Genomic DNA, 24,263 nt, shown 5'->3' with positions numbered 1-24,263 from the left:
CTCGTAAGTTTCCCATTTAAATACTGGGACCAGAACAGGACCAGAATTTTAGCGATGATAGCATATTTGTTAGCAAAGAGTATATTAGGTTGATACCAGAGACCCTTTCTCTTTTTATAGAGAAAGCATAGAGAAAAAGTCTCTGGTAGGTATTGAGCTAGACCTCTTCAAAGATTATATCTATAATCTTTGGACCTCTCGTTTGAGATATCACAGAACATCACACCTGTGATATCCATTATCCACGCGACCTACTACCAAATGAGGCAGAAAGTTTTTATCATCTCATCCCAAATTTTGATTACGAATCTTTTTTGTATCGAAAAGAGATTTATTCTAGCGTACATGTATGTATATATTTTGTGCACAAACGGATTCTGATCTTTTGGTAAGTATACATCTCAATATTCTGAAAAGTAAGTCACTCCGGCAACATGGTGCCCTCCAAAATCCAACCAAGACAGTACAAAACTCATAGACATAGAGACATAGTCTCTATGTCTATGACAAAACTGAAAACTTCACCACAGAGAACACTGTTAATTTTTTCTATGACTTCGAATATTTCACTGAATTTTGTGTAAACCTGTTCTTTTTTCTTGAATTAGACATTACACATAAATTTTTATCGTTCCATTCGAAAGAGTATGGAAGTTGCTGTTATTAAATAGGAATATTTTTCAATTTTCATCTCCAACGTATCAAAATCGATACGGGTAAAAAATAAGTGACGCGAACTTATACTCATGTTACGTAACGGGAGCATGCGTCTTAATTATTAAACATACGATTTTTGACTTTGACCGTTCGCTCCGTTCCCTTTCATACTTTCATTCATAACGGAATGAACGAGTGTGCCGCGCAGTCAAAACCGATGGGGCTCTGTTGATTTCGGACAATCGATAAATATTTGCCGGCATATCATTGCGTCATAAAATTTCAAGTATGTAAGTTGTTTATTGATTTTCATGCGATTTTCCGAACAGTCCCGAAACAGAATTCCCCCTGATTTTTAAGGTACTGCATAAAAGGAAAATATTTATTTTTGGGTTTTCATTGTAATTTTTCTAAAAAAAACCTAACCTGCAACATTTGATCGAAATTGATCATTCCAGTTTTTCATTGAAACCCATTATTTCTTTCAATTGTTGATGACGCTCAAAAATTTCATAATTGTGAGAGTAATTTTTTATACAATAATTACTATTCATATTATACTGCTTGTTGGCTTATTATCATATCTTGTTGCTGGAAATGGAATCAACTAATTGAAGAGAGAACCATTTCAGCTTTTCCATTCCAATTTCACGTAAGAAAGAAAATCCTGATATTTTTGGTGGATGCGCTGAATTTTCCTTTCCTTTGAACGGAAAGTTGATTATTCCGATTAATACTCAATAATTATGTTCATTATTCAACTTTTTTCGAAAAATAAGAAATATTTGCCGATTTTGAGATTTGAAATACATATCTATATTGTAACAGTCGATTCTTGAGTTCACAAGAAACACTTTTTTCCTTCACGATTTTTGCAATTCAGCCAAGATAAAAAGATTTTAGGCGGAAAAAATTCCCTTCGGAATAACAAGCTTAATCTATTATACTACAACTCTGTGGGTTTTAAACAGAGTTGCATTCAGCCAAATGTTTTTGAATTAAATTTTTAGAAATAGAAATTTTTTATTTTTGAATAGCAAGTAACACTTAAAGGGCACTTATACGAGAAAGTATGAAGTACACTTTTTATTTTTCAAAATGGTCAAATATTCATTAGTGAGCGTTGAACTCACTTTTGAGTTGAGTTCTTCGAATTTCTGGTATTTTTATGGTATTTAATATGGCTATAACGATTTGTCCTCAATCAGCACATGAATTTCCACGAAAAAATAACCATGTAGCTCTGGCACCAGTAATACCCTCAACAAAGTCGCTCATTTACGTAATAGAGAAGAAATGTGCTTACTATTTGCTATTTTTCTGAAGAAATCAATATTTATATTGATTTCTTCAGCTTTTTTTTTGCGCTGTTTACAGCGCGTTTCACGAAAGAGGGTACATCAGGGATTTTGTGAGTTATTCATTGATCAAAATAAAAAAGTTAACCATCAATATGATAGTATTTTTCAGTGGTTATTCCAATGTGTCTTCTGCATGAAGAAGAAGATCCCAATGTGTGATCGGAAAAAGTATCGAAACGGATCTGATACGTCACTTGAGAGACTATCTAACAATATTTGTACGAAAATCAATTTTTGTAGGATTCTTCATTTTTCGAGATAACAGAAATGACGAATAGTTGATGAAAATACCTGTAATGTTGAAATTCTCGAAAACTGTCGATAATTCCGAAAAAAAGTCAAATATGAATTATGCTCAATTTTCGATGAAAGTACGGAATAATTCTAAAAACATATAGGTTGCCATAAGAAGAAACAAAGTTCAAAGCAAAACTGACAAAAGTGCAAATTTCATTCGATAAAACCATTTGTGAATTTTTTTTCACAGCCTGTATCTTTTAAACCGAGCTGATTCCGAAAAAATGTTAAAGGAAGCAAGTGTTTCTTTTGACCTCAAGAATCAACTGTTAAAATATTTGTACTAGTCAAGGACTCACCATGTATAATATGAATTATCTACCCCCTGAAATTATAGGCGTACAGCACAGAAATACCTATTTTGATTGTCTTCTGGCTGTCTTAGAATATCTGCTCAATATCTTATTTTTGGTTTTCATTTAGACTTCAAGTTTCCCGAAAACGTCATAAATTTTTTTTCTAATTTTGACATATAAAGTGAAACTCTTTAAAACTCATTGACGTTTCGAAACGTTTTACTTTTCGCAACCAGTTACGCAAAGTAAGTTATTTCGCAACTGCTGATGAAACGATACTTGCTTTCATAGTAACGGGAAAAAATGAATAATTTCCGTCACTAGACGATTTTAAAAGAATATCCGAGAGAAGCTTTTAAAGACGTTTATTGAACTTTTAATTTCAGTTCATAGCAACATCCTATTCAAAATTAGAAAAAATATTGTGTGAAACACGTTAGAAAACACTATTTTTCGTATTTCGCGTTCTTTTGAGAAATACGCTCATTTCGAAAAATAATGCTTTTCCCAACTGGTTGCACAAATAACTATTGCCAATGTTTGTCCGGATTTAGGAATCAAATCATATAGAGACAATTTCTCACCATTTTGTTGTTTATTTCGAGTTTTCCAGAAGACGTCAAAATTTTTTCATGAACGAAATACCGGGTGGCTCACGACAGACGAATTAAAAATCGAAAATTGCTGAGAAACTATCAGGTTTAGGTGTAGGAAGACCTTATTAAGATAGTTAAAAAAAGTTAAAATTAATTTTTACGTTCTACGAGATATAGAAATACTAGGTGTGCCATTTGGAATAAAAAAGTTTTTGATCATTATTTGTAGTAAATTTTTGAAAATTAATTATGACATTCTGTATATTCCAGAGTTAATTTTTTTCTGTATAGGAGTAGCCAATTTGTCTACTCGAAAATATCGCATCGCATCGCTGGAGTAACTATGGTCTCTTCATTAATTCCTATTTGAAAAAACTCAATACCTATTTTAAATTTTTGGCCATTTTCTCGTAAATGGTGCTTCTAAGGTATAAAAGTGATCTGAAGAAACTCATCATAATTTGAGCTTGCCATTTCATTTTTGAGGTTGAATACAGGGTGTTACTTTAAAAGTAACACCCTGTATTTGACGCAACTTTGGTCTATATCTTTGTTTGCGAACAACCTGTATATATGAAAATAATTTTAAATAGTGCTTTTGAACACCCTACAAGTATCACAAATTATTTACTCCCTCAAAATGAGCTCCGCTTCTGTGGTGGGCCACCGTGTATATGTAATTTAATTATCAATTCTTAATTTGAATATAATATTTTCAAGAATAATTTTTGAAAATACTGACACTTTGAGCAACATACATTACAACCTCAATTCATATTTTTCAGCATAGTTCATATTAGATGGCTGTGAGGCAACCCCTATTTGGAACATGGGATTACGTTGTTCTTGTAATTGTTCTTTTGGTCTCATCCATGGTGGGAGTATACTATCGGTTTACCGGTGGAAAACAAAGAACGACCAAGGTAAGCCAAAAATAGGATTCTTCAGAAATTTCTTCTTGGTCTTGGTGGTACTTCCGGAAGTTGAGCCAGACTTCGTTTTTTAGAATGGGATTCCGTATTCAAACGTGCGTTCAAAAAAATTCGTCGTCAAGTAGGCTATGAAATTTTGGACGTCCATATTTCGTGTCTAAACGTAATTCTTAGCTATAGCTGTACTATTTTCCCTGTGAACTGTCAATTTAGAAGCATTTTGGATTGTTGATGAATTAAAATTATCAGGAAATTATAAAGATGGTGTGAAAAGCATTTATTATTGAATCCTACTTCTAAATTGGGGAGAAAATAGAAGGAGAGTGGAAATATTCTTTAATGTTCCAGCGACATTTCCAATGTTGCTGAAAGAATCGATTTTTCGAAAGTACTGTTTCGCATTCACGGAACAGTTTTGTTCAAGCAAAAAAAAGTAGTGTTCGACCAAAGAAGAAAACCTAGAGTTGTTCATGACAGAAGACAGAAGCTCCATGAACCTCTGTTCGGGTTTAATACCAAGTGGCTGGAGTATCTGTTGGTATCTTTTATGCCACACGATTTTGAATGAAAGACATCAGTTTGTTTTCATAAAAATTGACATGTTATCAAAAAATTGAAAAAATTGATTACATATCCTATGCATCAGTCAATGGCAAAATGTGGGACCCATATTCTTTTATGAAACTTTAACAGTAGAACATTATGAATAAGGAGAAAGCATCATGCTTTTTTATATCTAAATTGAATTTTGATGAATTGTCCAATATTTATTTTCATGTAATTCAGTTCTTTTCATGGATTTTCAGTAACGACCAAATCAATTCAATATTTGTAAAGAATTAATAAACATATTGAGATTCTCACTGTGCTTTATTCATATTACTGAATAGGTAAAACCTTTTTACAAAAAAAAAACAGAATTCCACGATCCGTTAAAGATTCACGTCTCTTACATATGAAAATAGTGGACATCGGTTAAAATTTTTACCAAGAATTTTTCTAACCTCCTCAGATTGTTTGGATTCTTGTGTTGTTGTGATTGTGATTCTTTTCGAAATTTGGGCGAAATTAACTTTTCCTTAAAAGTGCCTTCCACTTTCCATACAAAATGACGATAGATTAATGTCATCATTATTTACATTTTGGGAAGATGAAGTAATTCAAGAAAAGACCTACGTTCAGAAAACGAATTTCAACGTTTAAAATTCCAAATTCCTACTTGACGACGATTTTTTTTGAACGCACGATATATTATTTTGTTTGGCAGAAAGTAAACATTGTCGAAAGTTTTTCTCATTTGTGACATGGTATCAAATCGGAAATGGTTTGTGCCCTAAGTATTTTGACTCATAATGATCACAGACTGCAGATTTTCTGGTTTTTCAAATCTAAAACCATGTATTGTTAAAGCACTTAATGAGATTTGGGACAAGTCAAATTCGAAATCGTAGATAAATTCAGATACCTAAATGAAGGAATTAATTATCATTTCATTGTTAGTAGTTATTACATCGTCGATTTTCCGTCTGATAACTCATGCAATTTATTGAGGAATATTTCATAATTAGAATGGCATTCATATTACAATCTGTCTATTTGTTTTGATAAATCGCATATCAGAATAGACGAACTTGAAACTTAATCCAATTTAACTGGATCAAGACGTTACGAATTTTATCCTATACATATATAGTACGTCCATGACCTCATATTTTTACTAATTGTCAAAATTCATCAATATTAGAAGTACCTATTCCTCTTCATATACTTCTGATGAAATCGACAGCAACTGTTGCTTTCGTTAGTTTTTGAATGTAGGAAAACCTTTATCCTGATTTTTCACATATAAATTCCGTTCGACCATTTTTCCTAGAGAAGAAATCTGAAAGGACTTGTCATTTATATCAAAACCCTAGATTGACTGCACGAAATGGTTTTTTATCGAATTACAAAAACCTTCAATCGATCTTCTGACCATGTGACCAAAATATAACTAAAATGAAACTAATTTATAGTTGTATTAGTTAGGTAAAGGAATAATTGTGCCTCGACATTTGTGTTTCTAAAATAATACACAGCTAAAAAATTGATAATTTGCTTACATGCCCACTTTTGATGAGATATGTGAAACCGTGTCAAGTATGGAATATTTTTGATTTTTGGGTTGTAAATTCTCGAAGAATAATAAAATATGAAAAACAGTACATCGAGGATACAAAAAGTTAATGACTCTATCTTTCCCATCCTGCCATTAGAATTTTTGTAGCTCCAATTCAGTGGTTCCCAACTAGTGGTCCGTGGACCGACCACCAGTGGTCGCAGAGGCCAAAACCTGGAACTTAATTCGAAGTCCGAGAATGATCTACAGTTTTTCATTTATTTAACCGCTGCTCTCAGACCAAACTGTTTAATTGATGGCGTTAGTGCATAGAATCAGTAGTACAGTCAATACAAACTTGCTGAAAAATTTGAGAACGTCGCAAATATATTGATTTTTGAAGATAACATTCGACCTTTTATTTGCAAACTTCAATTGTTATTATACGTAAAAATTTACAAAAAGAAGGAATCAATTAAATAATCATTAAGACCGAACGGCTGCATCGAGATTCATGAAATTTTCAGATTTATTACTACAAGAGTTGCCCTTTCAGAATTTGTATCACAATTCCATCTACGGTTATTGTTATTGAGAGATAATCGACTCGAAAGGTGATTATCGAAAAAATTTTAAAAAGATGGAATCAAATAATCGTCAAGACCGAACGGCTGCATCGAGCTCCATGAAATTTTCACATTTATTACTAGAAGAGTTGCTCTTTCAGAATATGTTTCCATCTACGGTTATTGTTATTGGGAGATAATCGACTCGAAAGGTGACTATCGAAAAATTTCCAAAAAGATGGAATCAATTATATAATCGTCATCGTCAAGACCTAACGGCTGCATCGAGCTCCATAAAATTTTCAGATTTATTACTAGAAGAGTTGCTCTTTCAGAATATGTATCACATTTCCATCTACGGTTATTGTTATTGATGAATATAAAATACTCCTTATGTAAGGTTACAGGTAGAAGGGAGTCGATGAAACATCTTTTGATCTTGATCTTAAAAAGTAAAATTTTACATACTTGTACATGGATGTATCCAATCTTCAAACACTTCTTCATTATCAGAAAGCAATAAAGAATAAAAGAAGCCACACAAAAACTAAAAACTACTCTTTTATGAGGGGTGTCATAAATTTGGCCTGAAGAAGGCTATGGTGGCGAAACGTCGCTGACAGAACAGTGGCTTGTAATTCGTTCCTTGACGGATATCAGAGTGAGTCGCTATAGATCATCCAGAATGATACTCATATTGGTTCATAGTTGCTGGTATAGTTTTGAGACAAGTTTCTATAAGGTTTTGTTATATCCTCACTTTGTTTCGGGAATAGTTGAGTGAAAAAGGTACGTTTTTCACTGCAATTGTCCTTGCAGTAATACGAGTAAGGTACTAAAATATTTTTTTTTCGATTCCATGCTTAGATTGAAAAAATCTTTGAAATGATCTTATTGGAACCACATAATCATATTCTCTCTATAAAAAAATGCTTGCTTTGAACATGAGTATAAAAAGCAGTTGCGGAAGTGGAATTTACATTTTTGGATTATATAAATTGATTGTGTGACTTCTTGAAAAGAAAAGATTTACCTTATTTTATTTGATCAGTGTATACTTTCCTGACAAAGCAGTAGGTAACCCAAATATTGTCAAATATTGTATTCACGGGAATTAATTGTTCTTATTTTTATGACATTTAAAAAAATTAAGAAAAACTAATTGAGTGATTGAAAAATTTATATTTTTTCAGGAATACCTGCTGGCTGATAAGAATATGCCATTTCTGCCTGTAGCATTCTCCTTGATGGCCTCCTTCATGTCTGCCATCACGCTGTTGGGTGTTTCAAGTGAAAACTATACATTCGGAATTCAGTTTGTTGTGATAAACTTATCTTATGGAATTTTCACTTGGGTGGCTGCCTATCTATATCTTCCCGTATTCTTTCAGCTACAAGCCACTAGTGCCTACGAGGTGAGTGAAGATAATGAAAAATAAGGATTTCTTTTGCATATTAGGTATTTTCAGTTTTCTTCTAAATAACTTATACGGAGAACAAATTGAAGAATTCATTGAAAAAAAAACAATGAATATAGAACTGAAGAAGTATTTAAAATTAAACAAAATACAAAAAAATGGAACAAACGTCTGTAAAACTTACATATAATTTTACATTTTATAAAGATTCCCTACAGGTCCTCTAATCGGGTAACAAATATCTTTGAAATGAAAAATTGATTGAGGCACAGTAACTCTTTTGGAACAAAACAAGATACGTTTTCCATGAAAAATAACACAGATTTCCTCCACAAAATAATAACATCAACTATATATCATCAAAATTAACAAATTATGGAATTTAAAAAGCAGTACACATAAAAATATTATGAATGCTGAAAACAAAAATATTATAGAAAGAATTTAATCGTAACACCATAGAGTAGAAATCTTTTATTCTAAACTGTTACTCTTACAAAATTCCTCTAGTATTTCGATGAGTACTCGACAATTCTAGACCAACAATAGTCCAGTGCCAAACATAATAGAAAGATAAAAATCTTAGAACATATTACTTATGTGGTTGGTCGGAAAATTTGGTATAAATAAGAAGTGAGTCAATATAATTGATGAGAGCTCGGTGAAAGTTTCGTGGTAGGTGGTTGTTTTTAGGAGTGGAAAATGACTTTTACGATTTCCGGTTACACTTTACCTCGTATCATAAAACTTTGTAGGTGAGAGATGTCGATAATTGCAATTTTTACAACTTTTTCATTCGCCAATATTTATCATAACTTCGAAATCATGGAGAAAATCGCAAAAAATCCGATTCTTCGCTTTTAGTTTTTTTCTACAACAAAAATGGATCGATTTAGATGAAAACCACTGAAAATATAGATTTCCGTGTGTTAAATGAGCAGAAATTTTTTCGAAGCTCAATATGCATTTTGTAGTAGGTAAAGTAGAAAAAAACAAATTTTCAAATCAAAAATTTGGTAAGCGAAATTTCAAATTCTCATTTTCTTCATTGAAACATCAACCTAACGATAAAATAAAAAATAATGAAAAAACCAAACAAATTTTTTTCAAAATCAATTTTTCAATAATTGATTGATCCCGAAGACTTCAGGGAGGATTATATTTCAGATACCAAAATATTCGTGACATCTGCATATTTCACATAGGAAAGCTTCTATTATGATAGTTCTTTACCAATCGAATATGAATTTATCTTCAGAAATACTTGATGATGAATTTCGAAAACCATTTTATAGAATGTAAAAAGCTAAATGAATATTACTACTCGAATATGGCAGATTACTGGTATTTTACCACTATCTAATATATAAAATTCTCGTGTCACAGTTTTCGTTGCCATACTCCTCCGAAACGGCTTGACCGATTTTGATGAAATTTTTTGTGCTTATCCGGTATCTATGAGAATCGGCCAACATATATTTTTCATCCCCCTAAATGTTAGGGGTAGTCCACCCCTAATTTTTTTTTTTATTCTTTAGACAAAATTTTTAATTTCTATTTTTTTATGATACAACATACAAAAATACATACAATCCTCAATTAGAAATTACTAGGAAATTATTTATATGGCAAAACAACGTTTGCCGGGTCAGCTAGTTACTCTATAGAATTTGAAAATCATACAGTGTCGCAGTTGCCGCCGTGATCCCAACGTAATAAAAATATTGAAATGTAAATGAGACTTAAGTTCATATAAAACTAGATAAATGCTTCAATCAATAAACACAAGTACAATTCTTTTATGTCGAAAAGGAGAATGGGCAACAGTATTATCAATGTCTAAACACCTTTCGTTCAAGTTGTTCCGCTGTTACGCAATATGTGGGATATCCATGGTGTTTTTGCTTATTATAATGATTACAGAGAACAATATTCTGGGATTATCGGTATCGAATGATATCCAATGACGCGTGTATAATTCGCATATCCCTATTCAATTACCTGTCGGTCTTATAAACCAATATATAAAAAAAGTAGGAGAAGTTTGTGACGTTAAGGAAGGAACCTCTGCAGGCTTCATAATTAGAGCGATCACTCATCCATGTACGGAACTTAATCTGCACTGCTTTGTTCCCAGAAAAATTCTAGATATTTCCGAAACAACGGTACTATCTTTTTCAAAACTAGTACACGGCTGTGAAAATTATTTTGTAAGTTCGTACGAAAGAGTACCCAACTATCATATGGATTTAAGATGTTGATTCAGAAGGAAAGAGTAAAGAGATTCATGTTTAGTTTTTGCAAAAAAATTCTATATTTTTCGATTAAAGTCAGTGTGAAAATGATGGTACAGGAGTATAATATAAATTCAAATAGAAAATTGATGTTTTAAAAAATCAACGTGGATGTTTTGTTCACAAAATCTAGATTCATTATTACGAAAAAATTTTTTTTGCTTTAATAGTTGATTTTTGAAGGAAAAAAGTTTAATTCAACCGATTCTTGTAGAAAATTTTATCCGGATATTTACTTATAATATCCCTCTGATAATATTGAAAATAACGTTTTCGGTTTCGGACTCTATACAGTGTGTCTGTAAACAAATGGGACTAAGGGAGATGATCCTTCGATGAAAATAAGCAGGGTAGTTCCTATAAATTTCTTTTGAAATCGACCTCCCTTCTAAGGTACGGCCTTTGGAAGGCGATGACGAGTTGACAGTTTTTAATTTTTTTACGGGTTCTAAAAACACTGAGTCATATAACTATACATAATATGAAGCACTAAGTAGATGTTACTAACACAATTTTTTTAGATTTCATAACTTTATTATTAGGGGTTGAGAATAACAACCCCTTATGATTTTCCTTCAAAATTTGTTTTCGTGGAATAGATTTCCGACAAATAAACTTATTTTCTCTAGAATTGAATGAGAAACCATAAGAAAAGTTTATTTTTCGAAAATCTATCTCACGAAAACAATTTTTGAAGGGGAATTTTCAACCCCTAATAATAAAGTTATGAAATCTAAAAGTATTGTGTTAGTAACATCTACTGAGTGCTTCATATAATGTATAGTTTTATGACATATTGCTTTTTAGAACCCGTACAAAAAATTGAAAAGTGTCAACGCGTCATCGCCTTCCAAAGACTGCATCTTGGAAGGGAGGTTGATTTCGAAAAAAAATTATGGGAACTACCTCTGCTTATTTTCATCGAGGAATCATCTCCCTAAGTCCTTCGCATTTGTTTACAAATACCCTGTATATGTCTTCATTATACAGTATTTCATAAAATGCGAAAATTCAAAATCATCCAAGCTTTCAGTCAACTTTGTTCAGTTTGGCTATTTTTCATCGTCTGTGATTCGGTAATGAGGACAGAAATGTAGAATAAACTTTATATTCAAATCACAAACAGTCAAACAAATAGGAAAGGAAAAGGAAAATTTAAAAAGATTACATTGATTCGGTTAAAAACAGTTGCGAAAAAATACATTTTCAAAAATAGACATCACAACAAATTGAAAAGCAGTCTATAAAATAACATTTCGAAGGTTGTTGCATCTAATAGTTCCTGAGATACATTTTTTTTATGATTTTTCTAGTCATATAGGTAATCCTTACAAAATTTCGCACCCTATCGTATCAGTATTTTATAACTACCAATCTCCTGAGTATTAATTTGATGGGATACGTATATTTTTCAGAATAAAATAAGAATATATGTAAAATACAAAAATACCTCTAACTTCAAGAAAGTATTCAAGGCTTACAACAATTATTGTTTCGCCGCAGAAGAACTTTTTCCTTTTGGAATTTACATTCAAAATGTGAATGTGAGGAATACCGAAAGGAAAAACTTATGAGATTAAGTTTCGCATTCATAATATAATGCATAATGCAGTATATTGGGCAATACGGTATTGGAATTAACAAGAACTTTAATTTCTTTGTCGAATATAGACCGTGGGACAATCACTACAGGTCGAATTATAGATTCCAGATCTATAGTCCTTGCTAACTAATAAGTATATCTTGATTGTTTTCAATGAAATTTCTTAAATTATTATTCGTTCTATTCTGTTATTGTTTTACATTTCGAATAAACTGAAAGTAATTTTTGTATTTTACTTATTGATAATGCCGGTGCCGGTACCATAATTCTCTGTCTTTGTTCCTCTACCAGTTTCCCCAAAGAAATTGTGTAATATTTTTGGGTTTCCTCATCTACATATGAAAATAACGACCTATGTATTATTTTTTTTCAGTATTTGGAAAGGCGATTCGGTAAAACTACCAGAACAATTGCTTCGTTGTTATACACATTCCAAATGGTGCTTTATATGGGCATAGTTTTATATGCCCCCGCTATAGCTCTAGAAGCACTAACAGGAATCAACAGGGTTTCTGCGATTTCATCGGTAGGTGAGTAAAGAGAAAGAGAATTATAGGTGAATCAAAGTAGGGCACAACTTTTCAACAATCTTTCCCCACAATTTTATGGCAAGTTCATGTAGAGCTTCTAAGAATCCACACTTAAACGGCTTTAGTCTACATATCTACTAAAAGTAAGGGATTTTGTGAGGAAAGGAGGTTTTGGCAAATTACACTTCTTCTTGTAATATGGACAAAAAAAAACAGAAAGGTTATGTTCATCTTTTATTGACCTAAAGTTTTCAGTTTCTTCAGCTCAATGACGTAGTGGACCCCTCGTTATATTCCTGTTTTTGTAGGTTTAGTATGTATATTTTATTCGACTATCGGAGGAATGAAAGCTGTACTAATGACTGACGTTTTTCAATCCCTACTTATGTTTGCGGCTGTAATGAGTATCATCGTGTGTGCTGTGATAGACAAGGGCAGTTTTGCTGAAATCTGGAGAATTGCAGAAGAAGGAGGAAGAACAGAGATATTGAAGTAAGTTCATTAAAATACGCAATCTCTTCATGTATCAGATGGATATGTTAGGGATACCTGAATTGAATCGATAAAAAAAAACGATTTTTTGAGACAGAATCTTATCATTCAAGTTGAAATCTTTACGAATTCGAATAGAGAATTACATGAAAATAAATCTTGTTTGAAGGGATCTTGCAAATTCTGATCATGAAACAAAATTTCTATATATAACAAAAATAGTAGTACATTATTTCTTGTATATAGGTTACAAAATAGAAAAATTCATTTCTCATAATATTCTTTCTCATAAAAATATTTTTTGGTTTCTTTGATGAAATGAGACATTTCTTTGTATCTATAAAATTTATTTCAATTTTCTCTAGCTCGCCAGAATAATCAAATGATAGAAGGTGTATAAAAAGTAGTGGTTGTGTTAAATTCCCTTAATTTATATAAGACCATAATCCTATATACAGGGTGGTCCAGATCGTAACCAAGAAATTTTAACCACGTATTCTACATAAAAAATAAGCCCTAGTTTGTCATATAAATATATGTCGAGAAATGTTTCCTCTCCGAGATACGGGATGTTGAAATTATAGAAAAAAAAATGATTTTTAATTAATAACTCTCACACTGCTTGAAATATTTTTATGAAATTTGAGAAATAGGACGCCACTGGTAGAATAAAAAGAAATTATATTATGCAAAAAGTGCTCCTTCACGCTCAAAACCTATTTCTCAAATTTCATAAAAAAATTTCAAGCAGTGTGAGAGTTATTAATTAAAAGTCATTTTTTTTTCTATAATTTCAACACCCCGTATCTCGGAGAGGAAACATATCTCGACATATGTTTATATGACAAACTAGGGCTTATTTTTGATGTAGAATACGTATTTAAAATTTCTTGGTTACGATCTGGACCACCCTGTATAAGACCTAATAAGCATTAAATGTGTACTATCATTTAGATTAACTTCTAAATAGGTAAGATCATCAAATATGATAAGAATGGAAAAATTTAATACCCACACTAGTATTCAATTTTTCTATTCAATAACCTCTAGGTTATTCTATTCTTAAAATATTCCTGAAAATAAATGGGATATTGCAAAATTATAATATTTTTTTTCTACAACCGTGCGCGTTCAACCTTTTTCCCGCACGCATTTCAAGTTGCAAAGAGTCACTTTCCCAAAACGTGCGGGAAAAACGCCTGCTATTTCTTTCCCGCACGCATTTGCGTGCGGGAATGGATTAGCAGGGGTTTTTCCCGCACGCAAATCTTATAGAATTAATTAAATTCTATCATGTCTCTATGCACCGAACGTCAACGATGAGTAACCCATGGTAACGACATGCAGAATTACGTCTGTCATTTTATATGAATTAATCAAATGAGATATGATCTGTTTCGTGAAATGGATATATTTATATATTTCAAGCGCTTGTTGAAAAAATATTGTTCCTAACTCTTGCGTAAAGTGTCTTGCCCGCACTCAACTGCTTACCCGAACTCTGCTTCGCATCGTTCGGGCAACGGCAGTTTCGTGCGGGCAAGTATCACTTTCCGCACTTGATAGGAAAATAACTATTCTCTAAACCTGCGCGTAATTTGTAGCGGTTTTGTTCCCTAAATTGTTGAGTCGTGATTTTCTACCAGAAAGACGTCGACGATACTACGATGTTCAAAGTCCGGAAAGATCAACGACACCGCGTCTCCACTTTGTAATAGCAAAAAAATTATAATCATTTGCCTTCTTAGAATTATGTTTTTCGATTATGCATATTGTATTGAACAAAGGAAGTTGAACCTGACCGCGATCAAGGTCTTTGGATTGAGTATTTCGTGGATTCGTTTGAGGATTTATACGGCTTCAAACTTAAAAGGCGTATTTCGGCATAATGGCAGAAAATATGGAAATTTTAACGTGGTAAATAAATCATTCAACGAGCTTTATAATAACAGTAATACTGTTTTTGGACGTGGAAACAAATAATTTAGTTTTTTCAGTGGATTCGTGAATGTGGATCTGAAAATAAAAAAATAAATATTGCTTCTCAGGTGCCATCTTTAGGGGGCAGTATTCTAAGTATAGGAGCTGCTAAAAAAAATTATATGAAAAACCCATACTATTTTTTGACAATGAATTTTTTCGCAACTATTTATTTATACAGTGTATATGATTGATCTCAGATACAAAATTATGAAATCCACCAACTTTCAACTGGTCAGAAAGTTCTTTCTTTCTTTCTGATAGGGCTAGGCTTCATGTAAGCGATCGATAAGTCAAGAGATTCTGCTTTCACTCAGTGATATTTTTTTCATTTTATGAAATAAAAATGAGATTTTGGAAGCCATTCCAGCTGAAAAACAATTTCGAGTGGCCGAACTTTGGCTCATGTAGATTGTGACGTTTGGTAACACCTTTTCTTCAGTTGGCTTACTATATCTTCAAGAAGAATTGTATTGTAAAGGGATGAAAGGCATCTTGAATTTTATTTTATTGTTTTTTCTTCACATGTGAACCAAACAAACAAATCATATACCTCTAGCATTAGACACTCCTTAATTTTCAGCAAATACTTAATAGTAGTTTCTTAGTTTCGATTTAGACCCTACCGTCCGGCACACCTGGTTCACCCTCATCATTGGTGGAGGGGTAACGTTCCTATCCTTATACGGTGTGAACCAAACTCAGGTACAGAGGTACTTAACGGTGAAAGACTTGAAGACGGCCCAGAAGGCTTTGTGGTGGAATTGGCCTATTTTGACATTTCTCAGCTTAACAACATCTTTTTCGGGCCTGGCCATTTATTCGAAATATCATGATTGCGATCCTGTCACTACGAAAGTCATCAGGAGTTCGGATCAAGTGAGTTTTTTTTATTGGCTCCAAAGATTTTCACTTCTGAAAAACATTGAATTTTTATTTTCATATCACATTCAGCCTCAAATTAACCATCTATTGAATTGGTTTTTCGTCTATAGTTAGTTGAAAAGATTTGATATTATTCTTCATGTTTGTCTAAAGTTTTTGGAATATACAGGGTGAGGGGTGAGTCTTTGATTCGTACAAATATTGCAACAGTAGATTCTTGAGGTCAAAAGAAACACTTACCATTTTTTCTTAATCGGCTCGGTTTGAAAGATACAGGCTGTCGAAAAACCATAAAAAAAATTATTTTCAGTTTTATCTCACAAAAAGTTTCATCGAATGAAATGAATTTCGGAATATAGTTCTTCATTTATTTGATGAATATTTTTCAAACACAAGATATCACCCACGTCTTTCAGTATTCTCATTATGACCAATAAGTACCATAAAAATACCAAGAATTAAAAGAACCCTACTCTTGAAACAAAATGGACGCTATATCTAATGATATTCTCGTGAATATTGGAACGTTTTGTAAAATAAAAGTATTCATGTTTTCCATTATAATGCGCTGTTCAAAAATTAAAAAGTATCTGTGAAATTTGAAAATTGGCTGAATACAACTCTGTTAAGATCCACCGATGTGTAGTATCACAGATTTAGCTAGTTATTCTGAAGGGAAATTGGGTTTTCCAGGGGTGGCACAGCTTATTATGGGAACTTAAAATGGCTATATCCCTTTATCAGGGCCGTAATGGAAAAAATTGTATAGGAAAAAAATATTTGTACGAGTCAAAGACTCACCCTGTATACCGTCAGCGTTGGGACTCGAACGATGATAAAGTAATACTGATGAAGTACTCATGAGTAGACATTCTTTCTAGAACTCATCACGGGCTTCTTGTCCCAATACCTGAAACACAAGAAATAATAATAAAAATTGTTAGTGTAAATACAATTTTAGCTAAAAGTACTTTTTCAGAACAATGTTGCCTAAAAGATAATATTGAAATAACGTGAATGAGCGAAGGTTATTCAGTTTAATAATTACGTGAAGTTCCTGTGTCTCAATTACTTATATTAAATAGATATATACAAGTGAACTCTTTTCATTGAAGCTTTTATATCATGAGTTCAATTAATATTTCTTTGACCAATTGATTGATTATCCAACTGTTATTCATTTCGATTCGTAATAATTTTTGTTCCTTAGGTTCTACTTCTGGTATAACATCTGGTTCTCTCTCTTTCATCAGTTTCCATAACATTTTAGCTCATTCGTTCAAAATGAGTACGAAAGACTACATTTTTTTGCTATTTTGATTTGCTTTCCAATAACTTACAAGTCATCGGTGACAATGGTGACATTGAATTGTGGTTTCGCTCAATTTGTTATATTATTTCTTGTCAACCTAACTGAATTTGTAATTACTTTTTTCTTTTTTCTCATTAGGGTGCTATGTGAATGGACGTGTTTCTTATGTTATTAATCAATATTTTTAATTGCATCGGTATCATGATTAATTTTAGTATTTGATATTGTTGTGCTTTTCACACTTTTATTTTCTGTTAAAGCTAATGCCGCTCTATGTAGTGGAGTCGATGGGCCATATACCAGGATTGTCTGGCTTATTTGTAGCTGGCATATTTAGTGCCTCCTTATCTACAGTTTCTGCAGCTGTCAACAGCTTGGCCGCAGTGGCTGTAGAAGACTATTACAAGGTAAGTTATTCGTCAAAGAATCCACCGTTTCTTTAAATCAGCTCTTTTTTAGCCTCTGTATAAACGTTTCTATAAATACGCACTTTCAGAGAAGAGAGCGCTAATTCACTCGAAACTTATCGCTTTCGTTTATGGAGGGATATGTTTGTTGATCGCCTTCCTGGCTCAAGTATTGGGAGGCGTCCTTCAAGCCTCCCTCACAATATTTGGTGCCATCGGGGGACCCCTTCTGGGTATATTCACATTGGGAATGTTCACCACCAGGGCCAATCAGAAGGTGAGTAGATTAACGCTGAAATACATTGCACAATTTTTTTAATGGGTGATTCGTGTTGAATTTTTTTCTGACCAACTGCAGCCCAGCAAAAATTTTACTGGCAACATTGTCAAAAAATATCGATGATGTTTTTCAGAATCAAGAACAAGTCAAATTTAATTTTTCATCGATGACGATTAATCCCCTTTTTTTTGTTGTTTTTTTTTCATGGCTTTTATATTTGAGAAAAATTTGGTACGGTTGATGTTGTATTTCGATGGTATACAGGGTCTTTCACGAGGAACCTCACCCATATTTATACGGGAAACTACTGAACGTATTTTCATGAAATTCAGCACTTATAAGTATTTCACGATGCTGATGAAATCTAAAATATTTTCAAGGCATGAGCACCTCCGGTTTTTCCGGAAATGACGTCAACTTCCGTTTTTCAAATTAGAACACCATTTTTTTATTGCAGAAATAGATTCCTTAGAAAATTTCAAGTTATTTTGATGTAACATTTTTCAGTTTTGGTTGAAAAATTCTCTCTGAGCGGGAAAATTCGAAAAAAAAATCGAAAATAGAGCTCCGCTTAAACAAGAATAACTTCGAGGTTTTTGGATGGAAAATTTTCATTTTTGGGATTTTTCAAGATGTAAGATTGATGTATCCACTTTAAAAATCGAAATCGCGATTCATGATACAGGGGGTGAAAAAATCGCTTTCAAAGTTAGGGATGACAAAATCGTGAAAAATCAATTTTTTCAAATTAGAACCCCATTTTTTTATGGCAGATATTGAATCTACGTTGAAAAATAATGTGAGTGTATGCATCACACCCTTGCCCTTAAATGGATATTTTCTGAGTTATTCACAAAAAACTGTTTTTCGTCTTGAATTTTCAGCTATTTCTTTTCCCTTCACGCCAAAAAGATGAAATTTTCAGGAACCAACCATCGATCTTCAAATAACCTGTAGAGGATATTTGACACATTGAGTGATTTGTGTGGAGGCGTGCCATCTTGTTGATACCATAAGTCATTATGGTTCTGTACTAGCGGCTCAATTATTTGAGTCAATATGTCAGAATATCTATCTCTTAAGGGAGAACATTCTTTAAATAATGCAAACATGTGTAGTGTTCTATCTTACCAGTTAGTCTCATCATAAATGTGAACATCGAGAATTGCATTATTTTTGATGGCGCAAAAAACATTGAAACTCCAGGTCTCTTGAAAGTTCCATTGTCTGAAGTGGTGGTTGTTGAAAGAACCATTCTTTGTGAATTTAGATTCATCTGTCCAAATTATACAGTAAAAAAAGTTTTCATTCTCTTGAAATCGAATCATCATAGCTTCGCAAAACTCTGTTCTCCTGACGAAATCAGTTTCCTTCAAATGCTGTACCCTATTGAATTTATATGGGTGCATTTTATGTTTTTTTAAAATTCTCAAAACACTCGATTGAGATAATCCCAGATCAATCTCGGCATCTTTGAAAGAATTTTGAGGATTCACACGAAAATATGCAAGAACTGTAATTTCGTTGTTCTCATCTTCTACTACACCTTTTCCTCTGTGTATAGTTTTCTTAATGAAAGATCCGACATTTCTCAAGTTTGTCATGGTTCTGTTAATGGTATCTCTCGTTGGTCTGGGTCGGTCAGGAAACCTCTCAATGAACAGTCGAATCGTTCTATCTACAACTTTATTACATTCTCCATGAAGTAGAATGAGATTTAAATAATCTTCATTGGTAAAATTAGGCAATCAAAATTCGCCATCTATTTAGGAACAACCTGTAACTTTTTTCTCTTGCATATTAGGGTAGTAAAATCTAAAACATGGTTTAAGTAACAGTTCCTGAAAATTTCATCTTTTTGGCGTGAAGGGAAAAGAAATAGCTGAAAATTCAAAACGAAAAACAGTTCTTTGTGAATAACTCAGAAAATATCCACTTTAGGGCAAGGGTGTGATGCATACACTCACATTATTTTTTAACGTAGATTCAATATCTGCCATAAAAAAATGGGGTTCTAATTTGAAAAAATTGATTTTTCACGATTTTGTCATCCCTAACTTTGAAATCGATTTTTTCACCCCCTGTATCATGAATCGCGATTTCGATTTTTAAAGTGGATACATCAATCTTACATCTTGAAAAATCCCAAAAATGAAAATTTTCCATCCAAAAACCTCGAAGTTATTCTTGTTTCAGCGGAGCTCTATTTTCGATTTTTTTTTCGAATTTTCCCGCTCAGAGAGAATTTTCCAACCAAAACTGAAAAATGTTACATCAAAATAACTTGAAATTTTCTAAGGAATCTATTTCTGCAATAAAAAAATGGTGTTCTAATTTGAAAAACGGAAGTTGACGTCATTTCCGGAAAAACCGGAGGTGCTCATGCCTTGAAAATATTTTAGATTTCATCAGCATCGTGAAATACTTATAAGTGCTGAATTTCATGAAAATACGTTCAGTAGTTTCCCGTATAAATATGGGTGAGGTTCCTCGTGAAAGACCCTGTATTGAATGACAGCTCAGTAACTGTAAGGGCTTTGGGAAAAATATGGCACATTTTCAATCTCGATTATCAAAAGATTCATAATGGACAAAACCGCATCATCTTTTGCTCTTCTTATAAGTGTGGCTGTAGAATGTAACATTTGCTTATTTTCGTCATTTCTCAGACTTTATAAAATTTTATAAAATCATTGAGTATTAACTGAATACTCAAAGAATTATTCAAGGGCGGCTCGTCAGAGGAGGCAAGGGAGGCTAAGCCTCCTCATAAAGCTTAGAGCTAAAATACATTCACTTGGCATGTCCTCATTTTCAGAAAATGATTTCTATATAAATTTTCCGAACACCTGAACTAGATATTCAGATAAAAATTAGTTCATTTTTCGGTCCTCCGCTCATTAAAATCCAGCATAACAATCATACAATCCACCGGCTGCGTACGCGTCCGCCGCGTCGAATGTGAATATTTCCTTTCCTAGTACTGCCTATTCGTACGGAGGCTGTTGGGCCTGCTGCCTCCGTTGATAGTGTAACTCACGCATACGTTCTCTGGACTCACATACTAGCCGAACAAGAATTCAGCTGACTTACTGTGCCATATTCGCCCGTAAAATGTACCCAGAGGAGGCACAGCTCCCCTGTTCTCCATCGATTCTTTCGTACCGTCTTCGACTATATTCGCTTGATCTCCGACGGTAGGGGCGTTGTCCGGCGGTAGTTGTTATGATTTCAATTTTCAATTTGAATGTAACGATTTCGTGGAGAACTGGAACTTCGGGAAATTTGTGATATATTCTTGTTAAGATAGGTTGTTTTGTTAGGCCGTTAGGGGTAAGTACTGATACGGATCAAAAAATAAAATGGAATTGAATATTGAGAATTAACTGTACACGTTGTTAAAACCTTTACAAGACCTCCACCAAATTTAATTACACTAAAGTCTACCGAAAATCGTCAGAATAGAAGTTTCAATGTTGTTTGGTACGATAAATGTGATTGGTTAACTGGATCGATCAAACGGGAAAAATTATTTTGCTGGCCATATTTACTATTTTCTCATCAAACAGAATATACTTCATGGTTCGAAACGGGGTTTTCAGATTTGAAAAATTTACCGCGATCTATCGAAAGGCATAACAAGTCAAAGGAGCATATAGCATCCTCTTGCATTCAAAATTAATCTTAGAACTGACAACTTTTCATTATGTTGAAGAAGTATACTTTATTGACTGATAAGAGTTTGTTCCAACACTCCTCGAAAACTATTAGCCTCCTCAGCTCTCATGACCACGAGCCGCCACTGGAATTATTAACTGAATATAATAGGTACTCAAAGATAAAACACAAGAAGATAGATAGGATACGGTCTTTGCCATTATCCATCTTTTGAAAATTGATGCCAAAATGTGTTGTCCATTTTTCTCTAGCTCTTGGTGGTTTTTGTTCATTAGATCATTATTTTTAGAATAATTCTAAGATTTTGGTTTTAATGAACCTTTTTATATGTATGTTTTATTTTGGTAAATTTTTTTATGATAGTCCCCCCTTTTCGATTTTGCACATCTCCGATATACAGGGAAGTTTTTTCAAGTGCTTCATTATTTATACATATTCGAATTCTTCGTTCAATTCTTTTTTTCAAAAAATTTGATAATCAGGCTGTAATTCAAAAATCGCTTGAGTGGTTGCGTATATCATACATCAAATAAGTGTAGAATTGAAGGAAGAATTCGAATATGTATAAATATACAGGGTGTTTCATTTTAAATAACGAAGTTACATTCGTTTCCGGTGAAACCGGAAGTAGATTCCGCTTGAAAATATTTTACAATTCATGTTCATGTTCCTACTCTAAAACGAAAATCCAAAATCTTGAATCTGTATTACATAATTCCTTCCTCGAATAAGTCTTATGAATAAATACTTAAAAAAATCACCCTGTATAGGATATCCCTAACTATTTATTTTTATGATTGGGTGACAGGGGGTCATCTACAACAGGAATAATCAACCAACACGTTTTTTCTCTAACTCTTAACCCTTTCAGTGCACCTTAGTAAAGAAATTTGTTCAAAATTATTTCCCTATTTATATAAAGCATAAAAGCGGCATGTTTGAGATGGGACACCTTTTATTATATACCATTCAGAATATAGATGTTTATGACGTTGCAGAATGAAATGGGCCTTGTATAATTAAAAAAGTGCTGGGTTTTCCAAGGTTTTTATCAAATCAATAAACGAGAACTTTTTATCATGGATAACTTCAATTTTCTAAATATTTTTAGGGAACCCTCTTTGGTCTCTGTTGTGGCGTTGGGCTATCACTGTGGATGGCCTTCGGGCAACCAAAACCACCTCCACCAAAGCTACCAGTATCAGTTGAAGGTTGTGATAAAGATTTTTTATTAAATTATACGATGGCAGCTTCTGCCGTTCATTCTGATGAAAGGTATGTATGCACCCGAATCATGAGATCTGAGTAATTAATAATTTCTATTTATTTGCTTTCCAGTTCCTATTTTTGGCTTTATAAAGTATCTTACCTATATCTAGGAGTATTTGGATTGTTGTGCACACTTTTAGTGGGATACATGAGCAGTATAATGTTCTTCAAAAGAAGCGAATCGGAAGAGAAATCAGTTAAAAACCCGGATCTATTCATTCCACCACTGTCCAGGAGGCTTGCGGAAAAGAGGAATAACAATTTGACTCGAATTTCCGATAATGGTATCGGTAGTTTTCGAAATACTTACGACACGCACGTCCTTTGAGAATGATAATGAAGCACATATTAAAAACATTCAGACTGGGATGTGTAGATCTGAAAAAATACTTCCTATTTTTCATAGAGAGTAATACCAAAGAGGAGTTAATCTTTGGTAATACTGTACTCAGTGTGTTAACACATAAACAAAATAAGTCTTCCAAGGACGGACCATTTAGTATTATTACTTAGATCGAATATTTTCAGAAATTGTTGATTTGATGATTATAATAAGATGTACCTAGTTGTAGTATGTAGGTAGAGGTTTTCTAGAATGTCGCCATATTTCCACAGACAATAAATTGTTATTTGTGTATTTCTAAATTGTTGATCTTGAAACTTGAATATTTTCGAATATTTATTGAAATTAACTTAAAGAACGTTCATTTCTCATTAATTACTTCAACTGTTCAACACATTCCATTTTCATCATGATCATGAAATTTCGTTTGAGAATATTTTTCAAACTTTATATCGAAGATTTGTGTTTGATACGAGAATTATTTATAATGTAGACTTCGAAACAGGTGGATGAAAATGAATAAAACTGTTGTTAAATCTTTTTTTCATTTAAAATTCTCTCATTCCCAGTGAATGAATAGGAAAGGAGAAGACCTGGGATTGAAATTATGACGCTGCATTGGAAAAGCATCTCAGAAGCGTCTCTTAGCGAGTATTTTATTGATATTTTCGGTGCATACTAATTTTGTAAGCACCGAGTGGGAGAGATAACAGAGGAAAATCAACTGATTTAGGGGGTTAGGAAATCGCTTGTGGGCAACTGAAAATTCCTAACGAAAGAAAAAAGCTACAGAAATTCTTGATTTTTGACGTTTACCAAACGACAATGTAAATAAGCTTACGTCAGTCGTCAGTTTGACAAAAGTGAGGTTAGCACCACATTGATTTGAACTAAAAATGGTTCAATCTTCTTTGGTTAGCACTTCTTTGGTTAGCACTTATATTAGTGTTCTGTGGTTAGCACCGATCG

General features: G+C 32.9%; 1 protein-coding gene across 3 annotated transcripts; it reads left to right on the top strand.

Annotated features, from left to right (window-relative positions):
- The first annotated feature begins 794 nt into the window (after window positions 1-794).
- Window positions 795-23,830, top strand: LOC123311954 (putative sodium-dependent multivitamin transporter). 3 transcript variants are annotated; one of them, XM_044896092.1, is made up of 10 exons: window positions 795-943; window positions 3,993-4,130; window positions 7,997-8,218; window positions 12,492-12,648; window positions 12,957-13,140; window positions 15,729-15,999; window positions 17,578-17,724; window positions 17,777-18,001; window positions 22,794-22,957; window positions 23,021-23,830. In XM_044896092.1, exons 2-10 carry the CDS (start codon window positions 4,008-4,010, stop codon window positions 23,277-23,279), a joined length of 1,752 nt encoding a protein of 583 aa, XP_044752027.1. In that variant the 5' UTR covers window positions 795-943; window positions 3,993-4,007; the 3' UTR covers window positions 23,280-23,830. The 3 variants fall into 3 exon arrangements, with proteins under 3 accessions (XP_044752027.1, XP_044752026.1, XP_044752029.1); XM_044896091.1 differs by having other exon boundaries at window positions 798-947; XM_044896094.1 differs by having other exon boundaries at window positions 851-1,017.
- The last annotated feature ends 433 nt before the right edge of the window (window positions 23,831-24,263 follow it).

This window comes from Coccinella septempunctata, chromosome 4 (genome assembly GCF_907165205.1).
Source record: "Coccinella septempunctata chromosome 4, icCocSept1.1, whole genome shotgun sequence".
Taxonomy (NCBI): Eukaryota; Metazoa; Arthropoda; class Insecta; order Coleoptera; family Coccinellidae; genus Coccinella; species Coccinella septempunctata.
This window is presented reverse-complemented; position numbering and strand designations above follow the sequence as displayed.